The 24,120-nt window shown below is 38.2% G+C and overlaps 1 protein-coding gene across 1 annotated transcript in view; it reads right to left on the bottom strand.

The window, feature by feature from the left end:
* The window catches only part of LOC103264548 (RNA-binding motif, single-stranded-interacting protein 3-like), a 234,384-nt gene extending 210,506 nt beyond the window's left edge, over positions 1-23,878 (bottom strand). The window contains exon 1 of the mRNA XM_021714567.1: positions 23,197-23,878. Coding sequence (XP_021570242.1) covers positions 23,197-23,271 — 75 coding nt within the window. The 5' untranslated portion in view covers positions 23,272-23,878. The remainder of the gene's footprint in view (positions 1-23,196) is intronic.
* Positions 23,879-24,120: the final 242 nt, after the last annotated feature.

The raw sequence follows: 24,120 nt of genomic DNA, 5'->3' as shown, positions 1-24,120 counted from the left end.
TCCACTCACCTCAGCCTCCCAAAGGCACGGGATTACAGGCTGAGCCACTGAGCCTGGCCTAATTCTTTTCTTAACAACCTCATCATGCTGAGAACAATCTTAAACCCGGTAAGTAAAGCCTAACATAGATAGAATGGGAGAAGAATAAGGCTCTCCTCAGAGTTCCCAGATAAGTTATCCCTCTCAACAATAGTCACTTTCTCCTTACTTCTGCTAATCTCACTCATACTTATCACTTCAAAAGTCACCTCCATGGAGATGACACCTAAATCTTTTTTTATGGCATTGAATTCAGACCATCCTTTAGTTTTCACTTTCTACTTGCCTGGAGCACATCTTCATCTGGGTGTCCCACTGTCAAAATTAACATGCTTTGTTTGTTTGTTTGTTTGTTTGTTTGTTTGTTTTCAGACAGAGTCTCACTCTATTGCCCAGGCTGGAGTGGAGTGCAGTGGTACCATTCCAGGTCACTGCAATCTTGGCCTCCTGGGCTCAAAGAATCCTCTCACATCAGCCCCCACAAGAAAGTGGGATTACAGGCACACGTCACCGTGCCTGGCTAAATTTTTATATTTTTAATAGGGAGAAGGTCTTGCTGTGTTGCTCAGGCTGGACTTAAAACTCCTGGGCTCAAGCGATCCTCTTGCCTCAGCCTCCGAAAGTGCTGGGATTACAGGCATGAACCACTACACCCAGCCAAAATTAACATGTTTAAAACTGGATCACCATCTGTCTTTTCAGACTGGAGGCTACATTTCTCCAGTCTTCGTGTCATCTACCATGTTGACCTTTTTCTGGTCCACATCTCTTATGCTTTTCTGTCTATGCTTACTCAGGTTTAGTTTGGTATCCTAAATGTTACCTTTCTGCTCCATTGCATCTTACAAAACGCTAGAAATCAATCAAAGTACTTTCTGGGTACCTAACTTCTCTCTCAGCTAAACAACTTGCAATGGCTCCCTTCTCCCAGTCGCACCTTACTTCTTTGCTTGGCTTCCTTTTAATTTGTTATTATTATTTTCTGAAAACAATTTAATTTTCAATGTTAATTGTTTGCAATGATCTTCGACGGATATTCCAAAGCATGAGAAAAAAAAAAACAACTGTAACTTCCAAAACACACACAAAACTTTTCCTTTTTCTAGAAAGCAATGAACACAGACACAAGCACACACATGCATGGATTTTAAAGAGAGGTTTGGAATCGTGTTATGAAACTACTTTTTAATTTTTAAAAATCAAACAATACGGTACTTTCCCCAGTCATTATATTCATATTCATTGATTTCATGGCTGCATAGTGGTTCTTTGTAAAGACATAACATCATTTAGTTAATCTATTGCCTATTGATGGACATTTAGATTACTTATAATCTTCTCTCTTAAAAGCAGTGCCACAATAAGCATCTTAGTAGATACATACTTTAATCCTTTTTCAAAATTTTCTAGAATTGGTCTTGCTGTACAACAAGGCATGCATGTTTTTAAAGCTTTTGATACATTCTTTCAAATTAAGATCCCAAATCCACTTATTCAGTAATGTTCCCCTGAGGAGTTACAAGGAGGGGAGGGCTGTCTTCCTGCATCTCAATCTACTCTGATTGTTAGAAAATGCTTAAGTCCTTAAAAACCTGGTAGGTGAAAATAATAGCTCACTCTTATTTTAGTTACCATTTCTTTGATTATTAGTGGCTGATAATTTTGAGGGTTTGGTAACTATTTCTGTCTTCACTTATAAATATCTGCCCCTTTATTACTGGAGTTTTTGCCTTTTTTTCTGAGTTGTAGGAGCAAATTTTATATCTAGGGTATTAAACTTTCGTCATACACATTGTAGACCTTTTATTTACAGAGTATTTGTTTGCCTTTTATTTTGTTACAGTGAATTTATTGCTATATGAAGATTTATAAATGCAGTTGTCACTCAGTATGCATAGGGAATTGGTTCCAGGACCTCTTCTTCAGATACCAAAATCCGTAGATCCCAAGTTCCTTATTTAACATGGTATAGTATTTGCATATAACCTACACACATCTGCCTGTATACTTTAAATCATCTCTAGGTTATTTATAACACCTAATACAATGTGAATGCTAAATAAGTAGTTGTTATACTGCATTTTCATTTGTATTATTTTCATTGTTATATTGTTATTTTTTACTGTAGTTTTTAATATTACCCAGGATTGGTAGAGCCCATGGGTGGTGAAGCCCATGGATACAGAGGATCAGTCATATTCCTCTAGTAAAATTGTTGGAATTTCACTGTGGCACAAGATGTGGGACCCCCAAAGTTGAGGTCAAGCCAGAGAGGCCATGTGGGTTCTTAACTTTGCAAAAGAAAGAATTCAAGAGTGAATCGCCAAAGTAGAGGGAAGGTATGTTTATTAAATAAAAGAAGGACATAAAGAAGACTTCTCTGTAAGCAGAACAGCTCCTGTATATTGCTGGAGTTTCAGTTAAAAAATGAAAGTAAGTTTATTGAAAGGACAGAGAACAGGCTACTCCATAGGCAGGACATCTTGGGCTGGTTTATAAGAACAGCAACTGTACATCACTGGGGTTTTATTTTTATTGTTATTTCTTGATTATATATTAAGCAAGGGGTGGGCTATCTATGGGTTTTTTGGCAAAGAGGTGGAGATCTCTAAGAACTGGGGTTCTATATGGTTACTATATTATGTTACTATGTTACTATAAATGGGCTGAGTTGAACCTGTCATGGTACTAGAGAGTGTGTCATTTTGCGTGCTAATGTAGTGTAATGAGTGTATAATGAGGGGCAAGGTCAGGAAGCCAGCAAACTAGTTGCCACCTTGGTTCTAGCTGTTTCTAACCAGTTCTCAACTATATCTTGCTTCTCTGTGGGGGACTGGGAAATTCAGGCTATTTCCCTACGTAGAGAAACTGGCTCAGTCTCCTGTCCTGAGAAATTAGCTTTGTTATTTATTTTAGGAAATTAGTCTTGCTTAATTCCTATCTCACTTTAAACAATAAACAATTTAAAATCTATCATTCTCTTCATTTATGGTTATGCCTTTTGAATGAAACTTACAAAACCACTCCCTACACAAAAGGTAAACCTTATTCACTTTTTCTCTTCTGCCCTTTTAAGGACTTTCAGTCTTTGCTGTCCTCTGACTTCAAACCTAGTGCCTCTCCAACTGATTCTTTGTTCTAGCTAAGTGCATTTTCTCACTATATTGTCTCCCTCCCATTTCCAGTCTCTTGCTTGCATTATATTTCTACTCTCATTCCAGCAGGAATACTCCCCCTTCCTTCTCTAACTTAACTGTTATACCAAATGCCCAAATCTTTTGCCTACCTCAAGCCTGACCCAAGACTACCTTCTCCCTTCAAGGGTCTATGTGTTTAAACAGTTCGCAGCCTTTCTCAAGAGTCAAGTCAATGTCACATGACCTAGCATTTAATTACTCTCCTTTGTTCTATAGTCAACTCTGTTTTCTCATATATATTATCAACTTCTGAGGGGCAAGAATCATGTTATTACCTCCTCTGTCTTTTCAAATCACCTAATACAGTGCTGACCTACAGAAACATGTATTGATTGATACAGATTGATATAATTTATTTATTTCATGTTCTAATATTTCAAGTACCAAACCCCTTCTTAATAACTGTGGGATACAAAAGAGAGGACACAGACTGCGAGATATTAAAATTCAACATTGCACAACCACTAAAAAAAATCTAATTTTCATTTTTTTATAAAACATCATTAAACCAAATATGCAAAAGGGTGAGAGAAGGTAGACGTACTGAGATACCTGTTTTATATAAAGTCAATGTTGACTGAAGAGTAAACATATGAGTAAGCAAGAAGAAAGCAAATATTTTACAGAAAAATGCCAAACACATTGAGGAGACTTTTATCATAATATTTTCTTCCTAGCTTTATGCAAGTGTCTTTGGAATAGAAAATGAAATATTATCTTGAATTATTAAAAAGGAATAAAGCAAGCCAGGCTCGGTGGCTCAGCCGTAATCCGCACCTTTGGGAGACTGAGGTGAGTGGATTGCCTGAGCCCGCAGGTTCGAGACTCGCCTGGGCAACTTGGCGAGACCTCATCTCTACAATAAATCAAAAATCAGCCAGGTGTGGTAGCAAGCACCTGTAGTTCTAGCTAATTGCAAGGCGGAGGCGGAAGGATTGCCGGAGCCCAGCTGGTTGAGGCTGCGGTGGCCGGGAGTGGCCACTGCACTCCAGTCTGGGGGACAGTGAGACTCCAACTCAAAAGAAAAAAGGAATAAAGCAAACTATAAGAAATACACAGATAAGTATGGAGTGTGTTTTATTAAAGTTTCCTGAAGATTATAAAATCAATTAAAGGGATTGCCTCTGCTAAACTATGGTCTCGCCATGTGTCTTTGAGCTGTGGCCGCCATGTTTTCTTAGCTTTGGGCCCCTCCCCTACCTTGGGGAGGTGAATCTTCTATCTCTCTAATTTACTTGCTAAATAAACTATATTTGTCAATCTAAAAGAACAATTAAAAGATGCCTAGGGAATGAGACCATCCATTCTGTATTCAGTAGATACTGGCTAGCACTATGTCAAACCAGTGACATAAGATTGGAGAGTAATAGAAAAGTGAAGATCTGAGCCTGCGGGTTCAAGACCCACCTGGGCAGCAAGACCTCATCTCTACAATAAATCAAAAATAGCCGAGCGTGGTAGCGCGCACCTGTAGTTCCAGCTACTTGGAAGGCTGAGACGGAAGGATCGCTGGAGCCCAGCAGGTCGAGGCTGCGGTGGCTGGGAGCAGCCACTGCACTCCAGTCTGGGCGACAGAGTGAGACCCCAACTCAAAAAAAAAAAAAAAAAAAAGAAAGGTGAAGATGAGAATGATTCTTCACTTTGATAGCTAATAGGATATCCCAAAGGGAAGGAAAAATAGTGATTAAGTGCCCAAGAAAATATCTAGCAGAAAATGTTCTTAGAGTTCAGGATATAGAACAGCAACTTCCATGTAGACCAATCATTTAGTCAATCGATATTTATTAAGCACCCACCACGTGCCAGGGCAGAGGTAGGGATCACACAGCTTTAAGATCTTTGAGATGGCCTTGGAATTTTGAGCATGAAGAGCTTGATGAGGGCATTCTTAGTAATCGGAGGAAGATTAACAAAAGGGTAAAGTTAAAGTTTAGCAATGCTAAATGTGAGCGAGTTTGAAGGATGTTTGAAAGCTCAATGCTAAACTGGAAGAACTAAAACAACACTCAATTCCTTCATTCCCCAATGAATAGTCAGACGAATTATCTAGTTAAAACCCAATACCATACCCAGAGCAAGTACTGGCCTCACTCACAGCATTTATAAACATGAGGTTTCACTCGAGGGAAGCAAGAGCTAACACTCTGTAAGCTGGCTCCAAGAAAATGACACCTTTTCTCCCCTCTAATTTATTTACTCCAGGGGACAAAAGGCATCCTGGAAACTTAAATGAGGAAAGTACAACTATTGTGAAATACAGCAATGTAAAAACCAGACAATTTTCCAAAGTATTCAGGGTGAGTTTTCTATGGAGTGCAGAGACAGACTTGCACTGCTTTCCAAAACAAAACAACAATAAAAAAAATTCATGTAAGAAGTAAGAGAAATATTGAAAGCAAATCTCTATGTGATTTCAGTCCAGCTGATTGCAGAGATGGATGCTGGAGAAATACAATGGAAGTGCATAGAAATGTTTCGATGAATAGCATTGATCTGAGCCATCTTAAGGATCCCTGCTCCATTATATTCATATATCAAGTCAATTCCAAGCTTTTCAATCGGCTCTCCTTACCATTATCACTAATAACAATCTCTTTGAGTTAATGGTTCTTATTTATATTTTATCACCGTCATAATATGTTAATATATTGGCATTCTTTGCAGAATATTGAAACACATTACTATTAGTCTAATATTGATTCTCAAGATATTTTTATCAAATAACTAAATATTCTTGTAATGGGAAGAAAATGAAAAGAAACTTGAAATATTAAGAAGTAAAGGAACCCCAGGGAAACGGTATTAAAGCAAGTTGTAGAATCAAAAATTGGACCTTCTAGGACTGTTAGCACACTCAGAGTCCATGTACCCAACCAAACTGCTATTTTGGTTTCAGAGTATTTATTTCCTTTTCCAGACTTTGTTAAAATGTTGCTGCTTGCATTAGGCATATATTAAACATTATATACTAATGATTTTTAAGCATGGGTAAAAAATAGTGAATTTTCCAGTGTTAAAAAAATGCTAATTTGGTTAAAGTGTTGAACCAAGTTCCCTACTCACACGGCACATACATCAAAATCAAGAACAAAAGGTCATCTTTGCAGGTCCTTGGGAAGGAAAAACTCCTTGAGTTTCCAAAGTGTGTGAGACTTGGCAATCAAACTTTGAAAGGTGTGATTAAGTTCTGTGAAATGTGAATCTATGATGAGAATTAAAGAAACCCAAGTTCCTGGTCTAACTTTTCTTATAGGAAAAGCAAACAGTTGATTTTAGGTAGTAGACATCTCTGTAACAACCCAGCATCACATCTTCAATAGGTAAACTTTTGTATTATTATTATTATTTATTTATTTGTTTGTTTTTGAGTTGGAGTCTCACTCTGTCGCCCAGACTGGAAGTGCAGTGGCCGCTCCCGGCCACTGCAGCCTTGACCTGCCGGGCTCCAGCGATCCTTCCGCCTCAGCCTTCCAAGTAGCAGGAACTACAGGCGCGCGCTACCACGCCCAGCTAATTTTTTGAATTACTGTAGAGGTGAGGTCTTGCCAAGTTGCCCAGGTGGGTCTCGAACCCACGGGCTCAGGCAATTCACTCACCTCGGCCTCCCAAAGCGTGGGATTACAGGCTGAGCCACTGAGCCTGGCCTGTATTATTATTTTTATTGTCATGTTCTAACCTTAATCAAAATTAGGATTAGATGTGAGAAACAAGACAAGGGGAAAAATCATAGTTAGCCTGGGTTCATTAGATTTACCAGAGTTACCTTTTCAAGCTCAGTTGATACACCATGACATTACTTGACACTGGTCAAGTAGTACCAAACAAGTTAAAAAGGGTTAGGGTTATCAAAAACTACAACTGTACATGTAACAAAGATAATAAAGCAAAAAGACAAATGCTGATGGACAATTCTTTGGAAAAAAGATTTGCTCTAGGATAAACATATTTTGGTGGGCTTCTAAACCTATTACGAAGATTTGGACTGCTTAAAGGTGTCCTTGCCTGCTGCTGTCCTTTTAATAAACTTTGCATATGAGGTTACAGGCAAAAACAAACAAAGAAAAGAAAACTGACCTGGAACACAGGGCAACCCACAAGAAATGGAGGAGTAACAATGAAATGGTAGAATTGCTAACCCCAAGCATTTGTTGGGATCTTTGATAGTGTCACAAAGAAAATGAGACACTCCTGCTTCTGTCAAATGTGAGCGTTCCCTTTCAGTGTGAACGTAAATAAGGAAGTTCATTTTCTTACCCCAAGAATCAGAATATAACCTTATCACTAAAATCAAAGGGGCAGGCAATCATGCAGGGTACAGAATCTTGAGGTTAGAAATCCAGCAAAGATGTCAGTCCTTGTGCAAAGTAAATAAATAAATCCAAAAAAAATCTCAACAAGGCAATGCTCAGAGTTCTAAAGGAAATAAATTTGATTCGAAAATCATATATTCATTTTTTGGTATTTGAATAAATATCTTCAATATATATTGTAGCATTATTCTTAGTGGCAATAAAACACATGCCCACCTACGGGCAACACTTGCGTAAAGTGTGATATAAATGCTTTAGGAACAATAACCCTGACAATAAGAAACAGGAAGATCTAATGACTTGGTGAGAATATGCAAAGTATGTTTGTCATTGAAAAAAGCAGTTAAATAACACATTCAGTTTGATCTCATATTATAGGTCCGATTGCATGTTTGCAAGAGCTACAGGAAGACATACACTTTGCTAATAATACTGGTTACTTCAGAGAGTTCTTGAAGATCTGTGTAGTATGTTGAGAAATATTATTAACATTTTCATGATCTATCTTCAATTGTTTCCCTATATTTACCAAAGTTTGTTGAATTATAGATATAGAAACCTATTTTCTGCAAATGGGAATAAGAACCTCAGTGCAATAAAAGAAAGAGAAAAAAATGCAGAACAAACATAAGAGATTCAGCACAACTTGGAAAAATCAAGAGAAGTCCAAACCAAAATCACAGTTTGTTCTCTTAGCCACAACTGCGTTATTGTTTTCATATATTCCTTTGTTAGGAGGACTTTGAAGTTTATATCAGAATTCCATCTTATATCATCTTGCATTAATTTAGACATGTCTTTATGCCTACTTAATTAATTGTATAGAGTAACTATAGCATTTTCCTTCCAGGATGGGAATTCTGTCATTGCCAATTGAAACTTGAAGTCTTTTCAAAATTCTGAGTTAAAAATCTATCTGGGTATTATTGTGGATAGGTATATGGGAGGACTAATATATGACGATTTTACTCAAGATCTTGGATTTTGAATGAGCAAAACTGACAAAAAGATGAGCCTAACATTCACTTCATTTCCTAGCTCTTTAAGCTAAGTTCACATCCTGATATGCCCAACTTTCTGCCAACCCATAAAAGGAAGCCACATATAAAGGCTGATATTCTTGGCAATTGCTCAGGAATTGCTTCTCCAAACCACCACCACCACCATTTAGTCCTGACCTACTTGTTTATTTCACCCCTCCAGCTTCAAATCCTGGCTACTTAGTCTGTCTTTGAAATCCACTTCTGCCCCTTACTGAGTTGGCACGTGTGTTGACTCTCTTGCCAGCATCCTGGAATGCAGCACTATGGTGGTTTCTTTTCTTTCTTTCTTTCTTGTTTTTTCTTTTACGGTTTCTGACTTAACCCATCTTCTGCTCCATGGTAAGTCCCATTAGCTAGGGATGTAACCCAATGCAAGCCAATAGCCCTAGGGTACCTAGCTAAAGTGATCCACACACTTCAGGGGGAAAAGTTAGGGCGCTGAGAAGTTGCATCAATCTGAACCTGTAAAGAGGGACACTTTACTAAGAGCTATTTCTGCTACACAAAATGTTTTTTGACATAAAGCGTCACAGAGATGAAGATGACATTAAGCAACTCTGGTTCAAGAAAGCATTGCCTTCAGCAATGGAGTGATACACAAGTCACACAGAACAAGCTAGATTAATTCATGCTGAAAACCTTTTCTTATGACCTCAGTCTACATCGAGCACTATACTAAATACTGCAGTGACATTCAAAGACAAGAACTATAGTCCTAGTCCTCAGATTGTTCACAGACTAACTCTAACACAAATATGATTCTAAAGAGTACAAATATGTTTGAAAAGTCACAAATAAATTTACAACCAAGCAAAAAAAAAAAAAAAACAATCAAAACCCAATCTCACTCTATCTTATAAGAGATAGAAAAAAATAATAATTAAAAGGACTAAAGAAAAGGACCAAAGTCTGAAAAAAGCAAAAAGAAGGAAGCAGAGCTTAAGGATCAAAGGACAGGAAGCAAAGAAGGCAAATTCACAGCAGAAAACTTGAGAATAAGAGAATAAGAAGGAAAGGGGAAGGGAAGCAGAAGCTATGACAAAGAAATAAAAGAAGTAGCCCTAGGAAAAACAATCTGGAAAAGGCAGGGGGATGTAGAAGACACAATGTCTTTTACAAGGTCATATCAGACAACCACCCTAAATGGATGGAGACAGGAGTACAATGAAATTGGCAGAAAAGATGGATCATAAATAATAACAATAATTGCTAGTCTTTTCAGGACCATGTTGAAATCTAGACACTTTTTTATCAGGCTCTATCTCTCTAACATATGCTTGTGCTAGACTTCAAAGCAAGTAAGTATGACTGCAAAGATAGCCTCATTTGACCTACTCCTTGGGTCCCCAGGCACATCAGTGGCTCTCAGACTTCACTGTTGTTTAATTAGCAATTTCCCTTGTGTGGTTCTCATGCCAATATAGCTTTGCTGGCTTCATAATTAATGTTGTTGTTTTTTCCCTCCTCAAAAGCTGATCCTTTCGCCTCAGAAAAACAACACCACCCCTGATTATAGTTCTGAGCATATACTGATTTTATATGATTTGTTTTATGTTGCGAAATTTAACTATATGATTCCCATGACTTTTTCTGAAAAGCACTCCTCTTTCCAATCATGTGCATCAGTGAGGCTATTTTCAGGTCCTTCTAGAGTACTAGTGATGAGTTAGTCCAAACAACAAAAGCAAATGCTGGGTATTATTGAGTGCGGCAACATATGAAAGACCAAAACAAAGCACTAATTGGTCACATCAGCATTAATTTTCTACACAGGACATTAAGGGTCTCAATTACATGACTCCTACACTTCAAGTTGTGTCCTAATCACAGGAAAACTTTTAACAAAGATTGTTCTTCTAATTGTAAACATTTTCCTTCCCAAACAGCTCTTTTTTTTTTGAGCTGGAGTCTCACTCTGTCGCCCAGACTGGAGCGCAGTGGCCGCTCCCGGCCACCGCATCCTCGACCTGCTGGGCTCCAGCGATCCTTCCGCCTCAGCCTTCCAAGTAGCCGGAATTACAGGCATGAGCTACCACGCCCGGCTGATTTTTTTTATTTATTGTAGAGATGCGGGCTTGTCAAGTTGCCCAGGCGGGTCTCGAACCCGCGGGCTCAGGCAGTCCACTCACCTCAGCCTCCCAAAGGCGCGGGATTATAGGCTGAGCCACCAAGCCCGGGCCAAGCAGCTCTTATCCTTTGCTTTTGGAAAGGAAAACAAGCTGCCAAATTTTAGAAACATTCAGAAAGTGGGTTAAGACCTGATACCATTAGCCTTCTGTTTTAGTTCATTTTCTGTTTTGCCCTCTCTTTGCTTGATCTTTCTCATAAATCACTGGTTAAATTAAAGTTGTAAAACTGTCATCTTTTCCGTTTTTCCTGCCCTGCTATTGACAGTCTCATCCCTAAAAGCTTTGAGAATCATTAGACTCTCCACAGTTTAAACAACTATTATAATATTATTTGGGAAAAATTAGAATCAATCAATAAGACTTCTAAGGGATGCTATCAAGAATGACAGGAAAAGAGAGGGTAGATATGTAACTTGCATAATACACTGTCAATATGTCCAGATCATAGGAAGATACTACTCCTGAGAGGAAGTAACAATTATCAGTCATGCCTAGTTTGGAAAACCTCCCCCCTCTGTACTACCAACTAGCAGGAAAAAAAAAAAAATTATTATAACTGGAAAGAATAGGTGTGTCTCCTTAAGATAACTTTGCCCCTCTATACTTGTCTGTGATCATTTTGGTCTCAGAGAAAATCTGAACCATTAAAATAATTCTTACAGTTTTTAGGAATGTAGGTGCCTGTGTGTGCATGTGTGTGTATATGAACGTGTGTGTGTGTATGTGTGTGTGTGTTGTTTTATGTATAAGAAAGACAATCAAAGCTGGTTCATTGCATCTGCTGAGGAAATTCAGTGAGGTCTGGCTAGAGGGCTAGGAAGAAAAATTGAGTAATGAGATGGAAAATCAAAACATAGCCTGATTATGAGAGAATTCTCCCTCCAGGATGGGTGGAGAGAGTAAATTTTCAGGTATGAGGATATATATGGAGTTAGAGAGAGAGAGAGAGAGAAATTCCTTCCTGAATATGAAGGGAGCAGATGGCCATGTCTGGGCTTGGGATTTTGATTTTCTTGTAATACTGGGATAAGAATTAAAATGAAGGAAGCTATCATGCTTAGCTTATGGCTGGAGAAACACTATCTTCGGGTGCCAACTACTTATGAGAGTGTGAATACCTGTAGAGACATACATTCTTTACAAGGCACACAGATTTTCTAGGTTTGAGAGAGACTCTGGACAGCAAGAGAAGTTATCCTAGGGGAATATCCATGGAAACTGGGGAACAAGAGGAGGTGGCAATGTGAATATATATTTAAAAAATTCATGACCCTATTTTGAGACAGAATTTAGAAAGATTACACCAGAGACTAAGCATTGTTTCATTGCTTTGTCTCCTGCCTGTACACCTAAACTGGGGGCCCAGAGAAACACCTGTTACATTCAAGCTCTGTCTCTAGTAAACAATTTTCACCAATTGAGCAATGAAAATTCTGTGAACCTGGCGCTCAGACCTGGAACTCCCAGTTGCTCTCACTGCCAAAGGTCAATCCAATGTGTCTGCTTTTGAGATATTTTAGCCAAAGAATGTTAATGACATTTTCCGATACACTGTGCTGTTCTACCACCCGTCCCTCCCCGGAAATTTGGGATTTCTAAACGACAGAGATATCTTGAATGCCAAAAGGCCACAATAGTGAAGACGTGGCCAACTTTTCTGGCCATTTTAAGAATCCACAGAAACACTGGTACAAGGATAAAAAACACATGGCCTACAAATTCTAAAAAGAAAACTGCAAAACTAAAATTGATTAGCATTTATTTACATATCTACAAAACATAACACATCATCAACTTTATTCATGGCTCCACTTAGCCTTCTGATAATCTCTTTGTACCTCAAAAAGATTTGTAGATTAGATTTTTTTTCACTTTGTAAGAACACTCACATATGCATGATGATGGTGCCACATTCACAGACATGCATAAATAAATCTAATTGCACTCAGAGTTTCTGGAGCAAAATTATAAAACCTTTTTCAATCTTTGATTGTAAAAAGATATAATTTGGTGTGGAATGTTAGTGTACTTTAATATATTTCTTTGGATGTGGGATGGAGGCCTCAAACAGTGTCTAGAAAACATGGAGGTTTTAAAATGACTGCACTTCCTCCATTGTTAAAGGAAGTCATAAAACTTGAAGAAAAGTTCTTCCACATTCATTGACCAATTCCCATTGGCTTCCTCTTGTGATTTTCCAACTTCTCAACAAAGTTAAACACAACAAGAATAAGCAGAAAGTGAAACTTCCACTGCTAACATGAAGTCAAATTGTCCTAGTCAGGTGAATAATGAGGTTTAAAAGCAGCCGTTACTTTTTTGGAACGAATGGAAAAAAGAACATCCAAATTGTATTCTTTTGAGGATTCTCTGCCTGCTTTGGATTAAAAATGCAATGTTCTTATTTCTACGTGTGCAGTCTGAATTGGTAAAGCACAGTTGACCAAGGCTAATCCAGAGGTTGTCACTATCCTCCAAGGAACTAGCACCAAGTGACAGAAGAAAAAAATGTGGTTTTCTCCTCTTTCAAGAAGAAAATAAACATCAAAGGTATGTCATATGTTTACTGGAAAAATTTCTGAAAATCTTAATAAACAGGAAGATGAGGTTAATTACCAGCAAACGATGTCAACAAAATTATTCCAACCCTCTTATGTACTTCTTTAAATATTTTCTACACTCAAAACTATTCGGTAGTTTAGAAATATATTTGAATTCAAAGATACCTTAGATTTTTGTTTTTTGGTATTTGGGGTTTTTTTAAGTTGGAGTATCACTCTGTCACCCAGACTGGAGTGCCTTGGCACGCTCCCGGCCACCGCAGCCTCAACCTGCTGGGCTGCAGTGATCCTTCTGCCTCAGCCTTCCAAGTAGCCAGAACTACAGGGTGTGCTACCACGCCCAGCTAATTTTTTTATTTATTGTAGAGACGAGGTCTCACCAAGTTGCCCAGGTGAGTTCGAACCAGCGGGCTCAGGCAATCCACTCGTCTCAGCCTCCCAAAGTGATGGAATTACAGACTGAGCCACTGAGCCCGGCCGATATCTTAGTTTTAAGTTGCACTTAGGGTATCAATGTCCAATTTATGTGACTGATATGCTTTAAAAGAAGGAACATGAGAATTCACAGATATCAACATTAGCTTTAAAAATGACTCACATACATAAGAAAAGCATTTAAGATAACTAGTTCCAGAAAACCAGATAGTTAGCATTCTGTTTTCCATTTCCCTTTTCATTAAATTGTCATCAATCAGCAAAAATGACTAAGTTAAATAGCAGTACACAATATTGAAAAAAAAAGCAATAGGAAGACATCCTCATTAAATTCCATGCATGAGCCATATTCAGCTTGAAAATTATCAGCTAAGAGTGGGATAAGCAAGAAATCATCTGCAGCTAGTTTGCTGAATGTAAAATTACCAATTTCTTAACCTAACCATTCAATGATAGGAAAGCACAAATTTTAAAATTAACTCCTAAAACTCTTACTATCGATAATTAAAATATTATTAGGGCCGGGCACAGTGGCTCAAGCCTGTAATACCAGCACTTTGGGAGGCCGAGGCGAGTGGATTGCCTGAGCCCACAGGTTCGAGACCAATTTTGGCAGCATGACGAGAACTCGTCTCTACAATAAATCAAAACATTAGCCGGGCATGGTGGCGCACGCCTATAGTTTCAGCTACTTGGAAGGCTGAGGCGGGAGGATCACTGGAGCCCAGTGGGTCAACGCTGGGGTGACTATGAGTGTGCCACTGCATTCCAGCCTGGGTGATAGAGTGACACTTCAACTCAAAAAATAAATAAAAAATTAAAATGTAATATTATTAGATTTACTTTTCTTCTATTATATCTCACTTTCAACACCAGGAAAAGGCAGTCTCGGGTTACCTTGACTAAGTGTGTAGTCTAGTCTAGTTTTTGTATTCCATTTAATTTATTTTGTTCTCCTTTGAGAATTTGATGTATTTCGTTTAAGCTTTTTCATATGCATATATTTGTATTCTCTATGCTTTTATAATATTGGGAATATAGTTATCTGTTTTAACCATTTCATGTATGGTAAACATTTTCCCACAGTAAATATTCTTCTACAATATAATTTTTTTTTTAATTTTTGAGTTGGAGTCTCACTCTGTTGCCCAGGCTGGAGTGCAGTGGCATGCTCATAGCCACTGCAGCCTCGACCTACTGAGCTCAGGCGATCCTCCTGCCTCAGCCTTCCAAGGAGCTGGAACTACAGGCATGTGCCACCACATCTTGCTAATTTTTTGATTTGTTATAGAGATGAGGTCTTACCAGGTTGCCCAGGCTGGTCTCGAACCGGTGGGTTCTGGCAATCCTCTCACCTCGACCTCTCAAAGTGCTGGAATTATTGGTGTGAGCCACCATGCCTGGCCTACAATATAATTTTTAATGACAATCTGGTGAAGGGTTATGTTCCAGCAAGTAAAAATGGCTTTTCACACATTTGGGAGCTCCTATACTCTTTTCTGTTTTAAACTGAGAGCCTGACCCTTCAAAATTGAGGCTGTAATAAAGTAAATATAAATATGCACTAGCGCTTCCAAAATGATAACACTGATATTTATTTATGGATCATCCTTCTCTGAACAGCTTAGTGACTTTATACCTTCCATAGCAGGGGCCATTGTAATTTTTATTGAGGTTAGGGTCATTGCTCCCATTTCACAAATGAAAGAATGAACACAGACTGGTATCAATACAAACAAATTTTCCCAAAGGATTATATTCCTTGTCTCATACTCCAAATATACATGTTATTGTAGCTAGCATAAAAGCAATTTATACATTAAATTATATAAAAACAATGTGTGAGTTTCAAAGCTTAATAAATGGCTGGGCTCAGTGGATCAGTCTGTAATCCTAGCACTTTGGGAAGTCGAGGTGAATAGATTGTCTAAGCCTGTGGGTTCGAGACCAGCCCATGCCACTAGGCGAGACCTCATCTCTACAATAAATCAAAAATTAGCCAGGCGTGGTGGTGCACACCTGTAGTTCCAGCTACTTGGAAGGCTAAGGCAGAAGGATCACTGGAGTCCAGCAGGTCAACACTGGGGTGGCCGTGAGTGTGTCACTGCACTCCAGTCTGGGTGACAGAGTGGGACTCCAACTCAAATAATAATAATAAATAATTTTAAATGGGACATTATATGTCATTTACTTTTATTAATTCAGCTAACAGATGCTTTTTGGGAAACAAGAAGGGTATCTTGCAAGAAAAAGAAGAAAAGATTCTTGTTTATAAGTCCTGGAGAAGTTATTCTTTCCCTCCTATAATACTGTATACGAGTACTATAGTAACTATAATATTTAGGCCCCATGTTTTCAAGGCTGCTATTCTGAGATTCAAAGATTTGTAAGTCCAATCAAAATTATATTTCATTTATCAACTGTTATTTCAGTGAGTGTATTTACAGTACCTCCTTATAATCATTCATGAAACTAAGGTTGCCAGTATCTTCATGTGGCAATCCTGATTTCCTTCATTAATGCAACCAGTTTAGCCAAACTTATGTATAACCATTTGCTTACACCAGCTGTACAGAGAAAGTTAAATGAGGAAAAGTAAAGCATCACACTACCACTATTAAGTTTTTAAATAAGCCTTAATCTTACCCACTCAAAAGAAAAAAATTTTAGTCACCGTAACAAAGCTAGCAAAAAAAAAAAAAAATGATGTCTGTCATTTTGTCCCACCCTTGAGAACTGCTCTCCCCAACTCCCAAGCAACGGATGTGTTTCTTCTGGTGCACTGGATTTAGATGTGGCAAAGAATCTGGGTGGTGAAATTTGTCAAATCATCAGTGAGCCAATAAACAAGTATTTGATCTGCTCTGTAGAAAGCACTGGGGAGCCAAATGAAATCTCATGAATGACACAGAACTGAGGACACCTTCCAGTGCCACTAAGACACCAAAGCAGATTCATCTTTCTCAACTGGAGTCACAAATGCTACACCTGGAAGAGATCTTAGTGAATGAACCTGACCTAGAAACCAATGCATTGGCATACAAATCAGAGAATTCCCCCCACAAAGCTGAATCCATATCTTATCTTTAATGATTCATACTTTTGATACTGGCTATCTATTGGAGATTGAAGTTTGGAATTACCAAAAACTTTATTCATATATCTGATTTCACACAGTGTATAGTTCCTAATCAATCAACCTACATGGATTAAAACAAAAATTTTTTCATGTGCACAAATTATCTGCCAATATCAACTTGAAAGAAAAACAATTAAAAACAAAGCCAAACAAAATTCAGTTCACCTCTCTTCATGCCTCTTTTTTTCTTTTTAAAATTACTTTTTTAGTGCCTCAAATTTGAAATCTGAAAACTAACAGCCAACTATATAGGCTTTTACAAGGCTCTCTAAACAATCACTTACTAACCAATCCCATAGATATCTATTAGTATTATTAATGCTATAGGGTTACTATCTCTAGAAAGCTAGAGATTATAGTTTTCATTATCAAATATTATTTCAAAAACACTGCTGTTAAAGTATCTCACAAACCCCAGAAACCTCTTTGCTGTAACATCCCTACTTAAAGAAATAGGGGCAAAAGGTATGTGTCCTTGTGTAACTGTGATTTTTAACAATGGTGAGAAAAGAGTAATATTTACACAAAACTGAATATTATATTTCCAAACATCTTTAAAAAGAAATACACTGCGAGTCACCGGCCCTGATTACCTACTACTTTCCTTTAGGTAGGAATGGCCTGAAGGTTTTCTTACAATAGCTCCACAGATTAAAGCAGCAAACACAATGAAAAAAAGTATTTATCATTTCAAAACAGAAATGAGAAAGTCCCTTTTGCTTTTGAATGCGTGCTCCATGGAAGTAATGTTCATCCTGCCATTTGAATGGGTTTCAGATCCATTCAGTACCTATGTGTTGTTTTTTTTAACTTAAATGGCATTATCCACTCCATATTTTGTTTAAATGGCGCTATCTGTCTGTTTCTGTTTTCAGAAAGCATATTTTTTAAGCACATCCAAAATAGTTCAACATTTTCCCACTACTGCAAAAAATAGCAACACATCTCCTCAACACACGTATTACACCACATGAATACATTTTTTCTCTTGGTCCCCTTCAGTTCCATCTGAAGTCTTGCTGTGCCACAGCTATAGCGTAAAAATGTCTATTCTCACATGCTTTTGATATTACACTTTTAATCACATACAGCTGTGGCTTATGAGACTGTTACAAAACAATTTTAATGTAGTACTCAAAGCCAATTTTGAATAAATATCAACCATTTGCTCTGAATAAAAAGTTTGACATTTACAAAGTTTTCCTCTAAAGGGAAAGACTAGATCTTTAAAATCTGACATGGGCATAATTGTGACTGGGCCCTCTCTTTGCCAAAAACACTGATAGTGTCAAAAAGGATTGTGGACTTTCATATTAGTACAAAAATGAAGCTTTTCAGAATTCCTGAAACCAGAAAGACCTGAGATGAACTTGCATTCTTCCTTCTTTTTCACATCCCTCTCTGGAAATCCACCTCTACGCCCCAGTCCTCAAATAGATTTTATTGCTTCATGGAAATAATTGTGTGTTACAATGTTGTTATTTTCTTTCCCACATTGAGAGAAAGTAAAAGGAAAATGCTTTAGAAAAATGCTGTTCAAAGAACTATGCATGGTGTTTTCTTTAAGTTTGATTTATTCGGGAGAAAGAAGAAAAACACAACAAGCATTTTACATTTCTACTTCTTTCAAGTAGGAACCAAACTTTTAAGTAGGAACTCAATTGTGAGAACAATGACTACATTATCAAAAAAAAATAGCAAGATATGTCTTGGAACTGTGTCCAGTCCCTACTGATAATGATGATTTGGAGTAAAGAAAAAGGGGACAAAAAAAAAAAAAAAAACTTTAAAAAGAAGGTGTCCTCTTGGTGTTTTTCTCTTATTTAAAACCAATTAAAATTCTATACATTCTCAAATGAGACAAACAAGATGTATCCTAGTTTCATGCTATCATATTACCCCCCTGAAGCGAAAGAAAATATTTGGAGTTGTACCTAAAAATTCTATCGCTGGAAGATTTTTTAGAAAACCAGTTTTGTATGTTTCAGGCTTTCAAAGGAAAACAGAACTTGGGAGTTTTCAAGGCTGTTTTAAAACAACTGGCAAGTTACCAACTCTGGCTATCAATGCAAATCTGAGGCAGGAAGTACTAAGGAAATTCTAAACTCATTCCCTCCCTCTGCAAGATTTTCTACATTTTCATGTGTAAGGCGTGTGTGAAGGGCTTGTTTTGTTTTGCTTTTGAAGGATCCGTACAGTCGCATCTTTTAGAATATTCTTTGTCCCACAGGAGCCTCTCTTCCTTTGCCTGCTCCTCACTGTGTGTTTTCAAGTGTTTGCTCTTTCAATGGTACAGTCAACTGGGGTCTAGCTAGACTTTCAGAAACAGAGGGCAGGCAGATCAGGCTGCAGATGGTTGAATATTCAGCCTGAAATCAATGTGCAGTGGATCAGTTATTCCTTTCACTTGTCCCCATCTTCATACCAGGCTCTGAACTCAATCTGAATACCACCAGCCAGAGTAACCCTGTTAGGTCCCCTATTCTGAACCCCTTTCTTCCAGACCTTCTGGGGACTCAGATGGCCAAAGAGGGAGTGCAACAAACTGATGTAAGAGCAATGTGATTAGAAACTGTATGCTGGATTAGTAGAAACATAGTGAACTGGTAAGGGTGTGGAAAAGGAGAAACTTGCTGTGTGTGCTTGGGTGATTTTTAAAGTTTTATGAAGATGACTAAAGTTTTCCAAATATTATATATGCGAGAAATTTCTATTTTTCAGCTGTGAAATATCAGTTCACTAAGCTGTGACTACGTGTTCACTCTTTTTTAGCTTTTCAAGTCCAACTAATTTTTTTTTTCCCCAAGAAAACCCCCTCCCAAAGTACCTCAAATTCAGAATGAAATTCACCAGGGATTTCCTTGTCTAACAGCAACAGGTTGGTTGTTTGAAAGAGCTATAACAGAATACTTGAAAAATATTAGGTGAGAATTCTCAAGCATCATTTTGTATTTTGTCATCAAGATAAAGAACTAGTTTTGGAACCTCCTTTGTCCAAAATTTGCTCATTTCCTTTGTAGCCTTCCAAACAGCAAATTGACCTTGATAAACTATCTTTTTTATTCAGCCATATTTCTCATTTAAATATTATAACATGCCACTAAGATTTCTTCATGATTCTTTAACCAAAAGTAATATTCCTTCTTGAAATAGCTTCTTTGGGTAGGAAAAAAAAATTGGTCAAAAAGAAAATAGATGACAATGTTTAAGATGGGAGGCGAGGAGACAGCACACTATAACATTGCTACACATGATGACCACAAATCAACCAGTGGGTTTTCTTCTTAACTAGTAAGTACATTTTTCTAATATAAAACATGTTACACCTTTGAGAACTTATTTAAAAAATAAAGCATACTTTTTTAAAGAAAAAAGTTGAGAGATTGGTTCTCATGCAATGGAAAATACTAAGAGCAGAGAAGGCAGGGAAGTATCAAAGTTCCTCTGAAACTTTAACATGTATTTGAGAGAATGGAAAAATTTTGCATTTATTTAACAAATCAATTTTCATATTTTTATCATAAAAATAGAAGCTATTCTATCATTACACATACTTAAGTAGAAAGACAGAGTTCAATATTTTGTGCATTTTCTGAAAGACAATAATAAACATTTTGATTCTTTAAAATCTCATGAAGGATTTTCCCCAAAAAACTAGGGTCAACAACCAAACCTTGTGGACTGAGGGCAAAAAAACCCTACATGAGTTTTGGATACAATCTAAGATATGATATCATCAGAATATGATTATCTACCAAAGAATTCTATTTTTATGCAACATAAGTATTCTTTACATGTCAGTATCATCTTAAATAGCTATGATTATAAAATTAAATTATGACTACAAGCCAAGGCTAGAACAGTGGATTTTATGAATTCCACCCAGGCTTTCCGAATAAATATAAGCAGCATGTACTTCCTTCAAAGTTATTAAAAATTATATTTTGAGATATAAGCGTAGAAGAGACAAGAAGTGATATGGAATTAACCCAGTTGTTTCCCTGTTATACTGGGACGTGATAGCGCTTCATTGCAGAGTATTAACGCTGTCAAGAAGTCCCCACATTTTAAAATATGATTGCACATTGACCCTCTGTCCCATTCCCTCTGTATACAAGTTTCAAAACAGGGCACGTTTTCACATCTTCAGCTTCCAGGAATGTTATTAATGTCTGTCATTTCAGAGCCACTGTAACAATATTCGACAACTACACAGCACTATGGAAAGTTTACAACATAATAATCAATACGAACTACCATGATGGCCAAAGTAGCTGATTTTATATTCCCTATTATGCTGATCTGATTACCCGAATATCAGCTTAGGATGCCTAATGGATCTAACTTCTTTAAAAATGTTCCAGAAGTTGATGGCATTGGCTAGCTTGAAGGTAACAAGATCCAGATGCCGCCTGTCTATACAACACTATACTACATAGGACCCCAAAGCATTTTTTAAACCCCCTCTATATCTTTCAGGTTCTAACCTCATCTCCCTCACCATATCACTGACCCTCTTTACCTTGAACACGAACACACACACACACACACACACACACACACACACACACACTTTCTACCAGTATAGGTCACCCAGTGTCTTTGGTGTAATGTGCACAACATTCACTATTTTCTACTAGTAAAAGGTTAAAAGAAATCTCAAGCAGGAAAACAATTATTTCATTCATTTCACTCTAAAGTTTCTTTTCTGAATATATACCAATGGTAGAACACAAGGACCAAAAACAGAGCGTGATTTTTGAAACATTTGGAAAAATTTAGCCAAATGAGCAAAAGGGATGGAATGTCCCATATTTTTCACGCAACCCTTGAGTTTATTGTTTTTGTTTCTTTGGGGGATGAGGAATGACTATAAATTTTCCCCTTTTAACTTGTCCTGGCTTTGCCATTTCCTTGCGGAAGGGCAGGCAGCCTTCTCTACCTAATCCTCCAAAGAGTTAAAACTCAAGGCACCGACCAGGAGGGCTAGTCTATTTAAGCAGCAGCAGCACAAACTAAATGCTCACAAAGGCAAAAAGCAATGTGAGTCGACCTTGGAGGGGCAGGGCGGATCGTAGACCAACTGAAAAAGAAAAAAAAAAAAAAAAGCAACAATCTTTAATGTAATACTGAACGTCTGCTGCCAGTCTGGTTTACAAATAGGCATTGTTTGATGAGACAGAATAAATGAAAGATAACTACAGCATGAATTACCAAGCCCTAATCACATCAGCAAGTCGTGGTGACAGCAAAGATCATTTCAGGCACGCCTTGTTCACTCTAGACATATTTATTATTAAGAAGACGGTGGAGTCTGGGTAATAAAATACAAAATAATATTACCCATGTACTCGAGGTGGTAACTCTGCCAACATCCCCTCCCCGCCACAATCAAGTCCAATTTAATTGACAAATTGGAGCGGTGATTTCACACCTGAGAGTCTTTCATGTCTTAACTGCAGGATAAAGTTCAGGGCTGGTACTGCCCACTACTTACTTACGTGGGCTAGCCTCTGGGCCCCTAATGATCATTTGAGAGCGTGCATGCACACACACACAGACACACACACACACACACACACACACACACACACACACAAAGCCTAAAGTATTTAACCAATTCAAGTCCAATGACTATTAGTTACATTCCATTTCTTTTCAAGACCCAGGCCTCCTGAAGGCAGCTAACACAGAAAAACAGAGCTTCTAAAAGTAAAGAACGTCAATCGTAAAGCTCTTAATTCCGTCTGTAGCATTCTGATTGCCCTCACTATAAAATAAAACAGGCAAGGCAAGTTAAAAATCAAAATACACCCAAACAAACTCTAAGAGACGCTGGTAGGTGCCTATGCCTTCTCACACCCTTCTTTCATTCTATGCTCAGCGATTAAAAGTTTGAGTCGCACCCACCCTGGTATTTCCCATCCAGTGGGAAAAACCCTTTTAGAGCTGCAAACAAAGAACAGCTCGCCAGAAAAGCCCCTGATATTATATTCTTGTGCCTGATAATCACCGTTGTGATCTCCTTTTTAAAAACCCTGCCCATCTGCAAAGGACTTTACAAGTATCAGGACCGTTCATGCTGCCAAATAACAACAAAGGAACTGAACTCCAGCGAAACTATTATCTCTCCTGAAAGAGAAAGCTACAATTCTGGGTTTGCTGCTTTCTCCTTATGGCTTTCTCTGCCTCATTAACTCCATTGGTATGGTTACTAATTTCAAAGGAGCAGGAAGAGGTGAAGGAGGTTGGGAGTTAAATAACAATTCTCATGCCTGTCTGTTTCCCATCCCAAGTGCAGAAGGATACCACGCTGATTGCCAGACCGTGGGTTGAGCCATACCTTGGTTTGGAGATAATGAGGATAGTAGTAAGTGTACTGGGGGTACATTTGTGGCTGATCCAGGCGTTTGCCCATGTAGCTGGAATCTTTATCTCCGAGGCAGGGAACTGGATGACAGGGTATAGTGCCCCAGGCCGAGCTTCCTCTTAAACCACTATTCCTGACAGTCCCGATGACTGATGAGGCTTCAGAGACTCCACCACTCGCTAGTTCCAACACAGCAAGAATGTTTTTAAAAAAGCAAAACAAAAAATCGCACCAAAAGAAGCAAAAAAGGGTGGGGAGTGAGATCTGTAGGAAAAAAAAAAAAAAAAAAACCCACACAGAGCTTCCCCAGCTCTCGCCTGGATGCCCCCAGTTGCCGGGGTCCACTTGGGATGAGGCAGTTTGCTCTGTAACCAGGCTCTCTGTAGTGATGTCAATTGCCAGCGTTTGTAAAAGGGGGGGGGGGAAAATCAAAGTCCTTTGAGCACAACTCTGAATCCTTGCAGATCAGCTTCCTGTCTCCTGTTTGTCTCTTTCCCCACCTTAAAGAAAAAGAAAAAAAGAGAGAGGGAGAGGGAGAAAGAAAGAAAGAAAGAAAAGAAAAAAAAAAAGAAAGAAAGAAAAAGAAAAGGGGGAAAAGAAAAAAAAAAAACCTTGCACAGCTTAGTTGCTGCTGTCTCCCTCCCAGAGTGACATGGTGTTCGGGGCTTGTCCTGTCCTTTCATTCACTTCCCCTCCTTCCAGCCGGTGGGTGGAACCGAGAGAGCCTCTCCAGGGAGCAGCGTACGCAGTCCAGAAGGCTGCAGTATTTCCTCCAAGAAAAAAAAAAAAAAAAAGGCTGCTTCAACCCCTGCTGCAAGCAAAGTTCCGATTCCCTCTGCTGGCTATCTCGAATAGCAAAGCGATTTTTGCAGCAAGGCTGCTGCCGCTGGAACTGAA

This window comes from Carlito syrichta, unplaced genomic scaffold (genome assembly GCF_000164805.1).
Source record: "Carlito syrichta isolate Samal-C Ts95f unplaced genomic scaffold, Tarsius_syrichta-2.0.1 Scaffold305678, whole genome shotgun sequence".
NCBI classification, from domain to species: Eukaryota; Metazoa; Chordata; class Mammalia; order Primates; family Tarsiidae; genus Carlito; species Carlito syrichta.
This window is presented reverse-complemented; position numbering and strand designations above follow the sequence as displayed.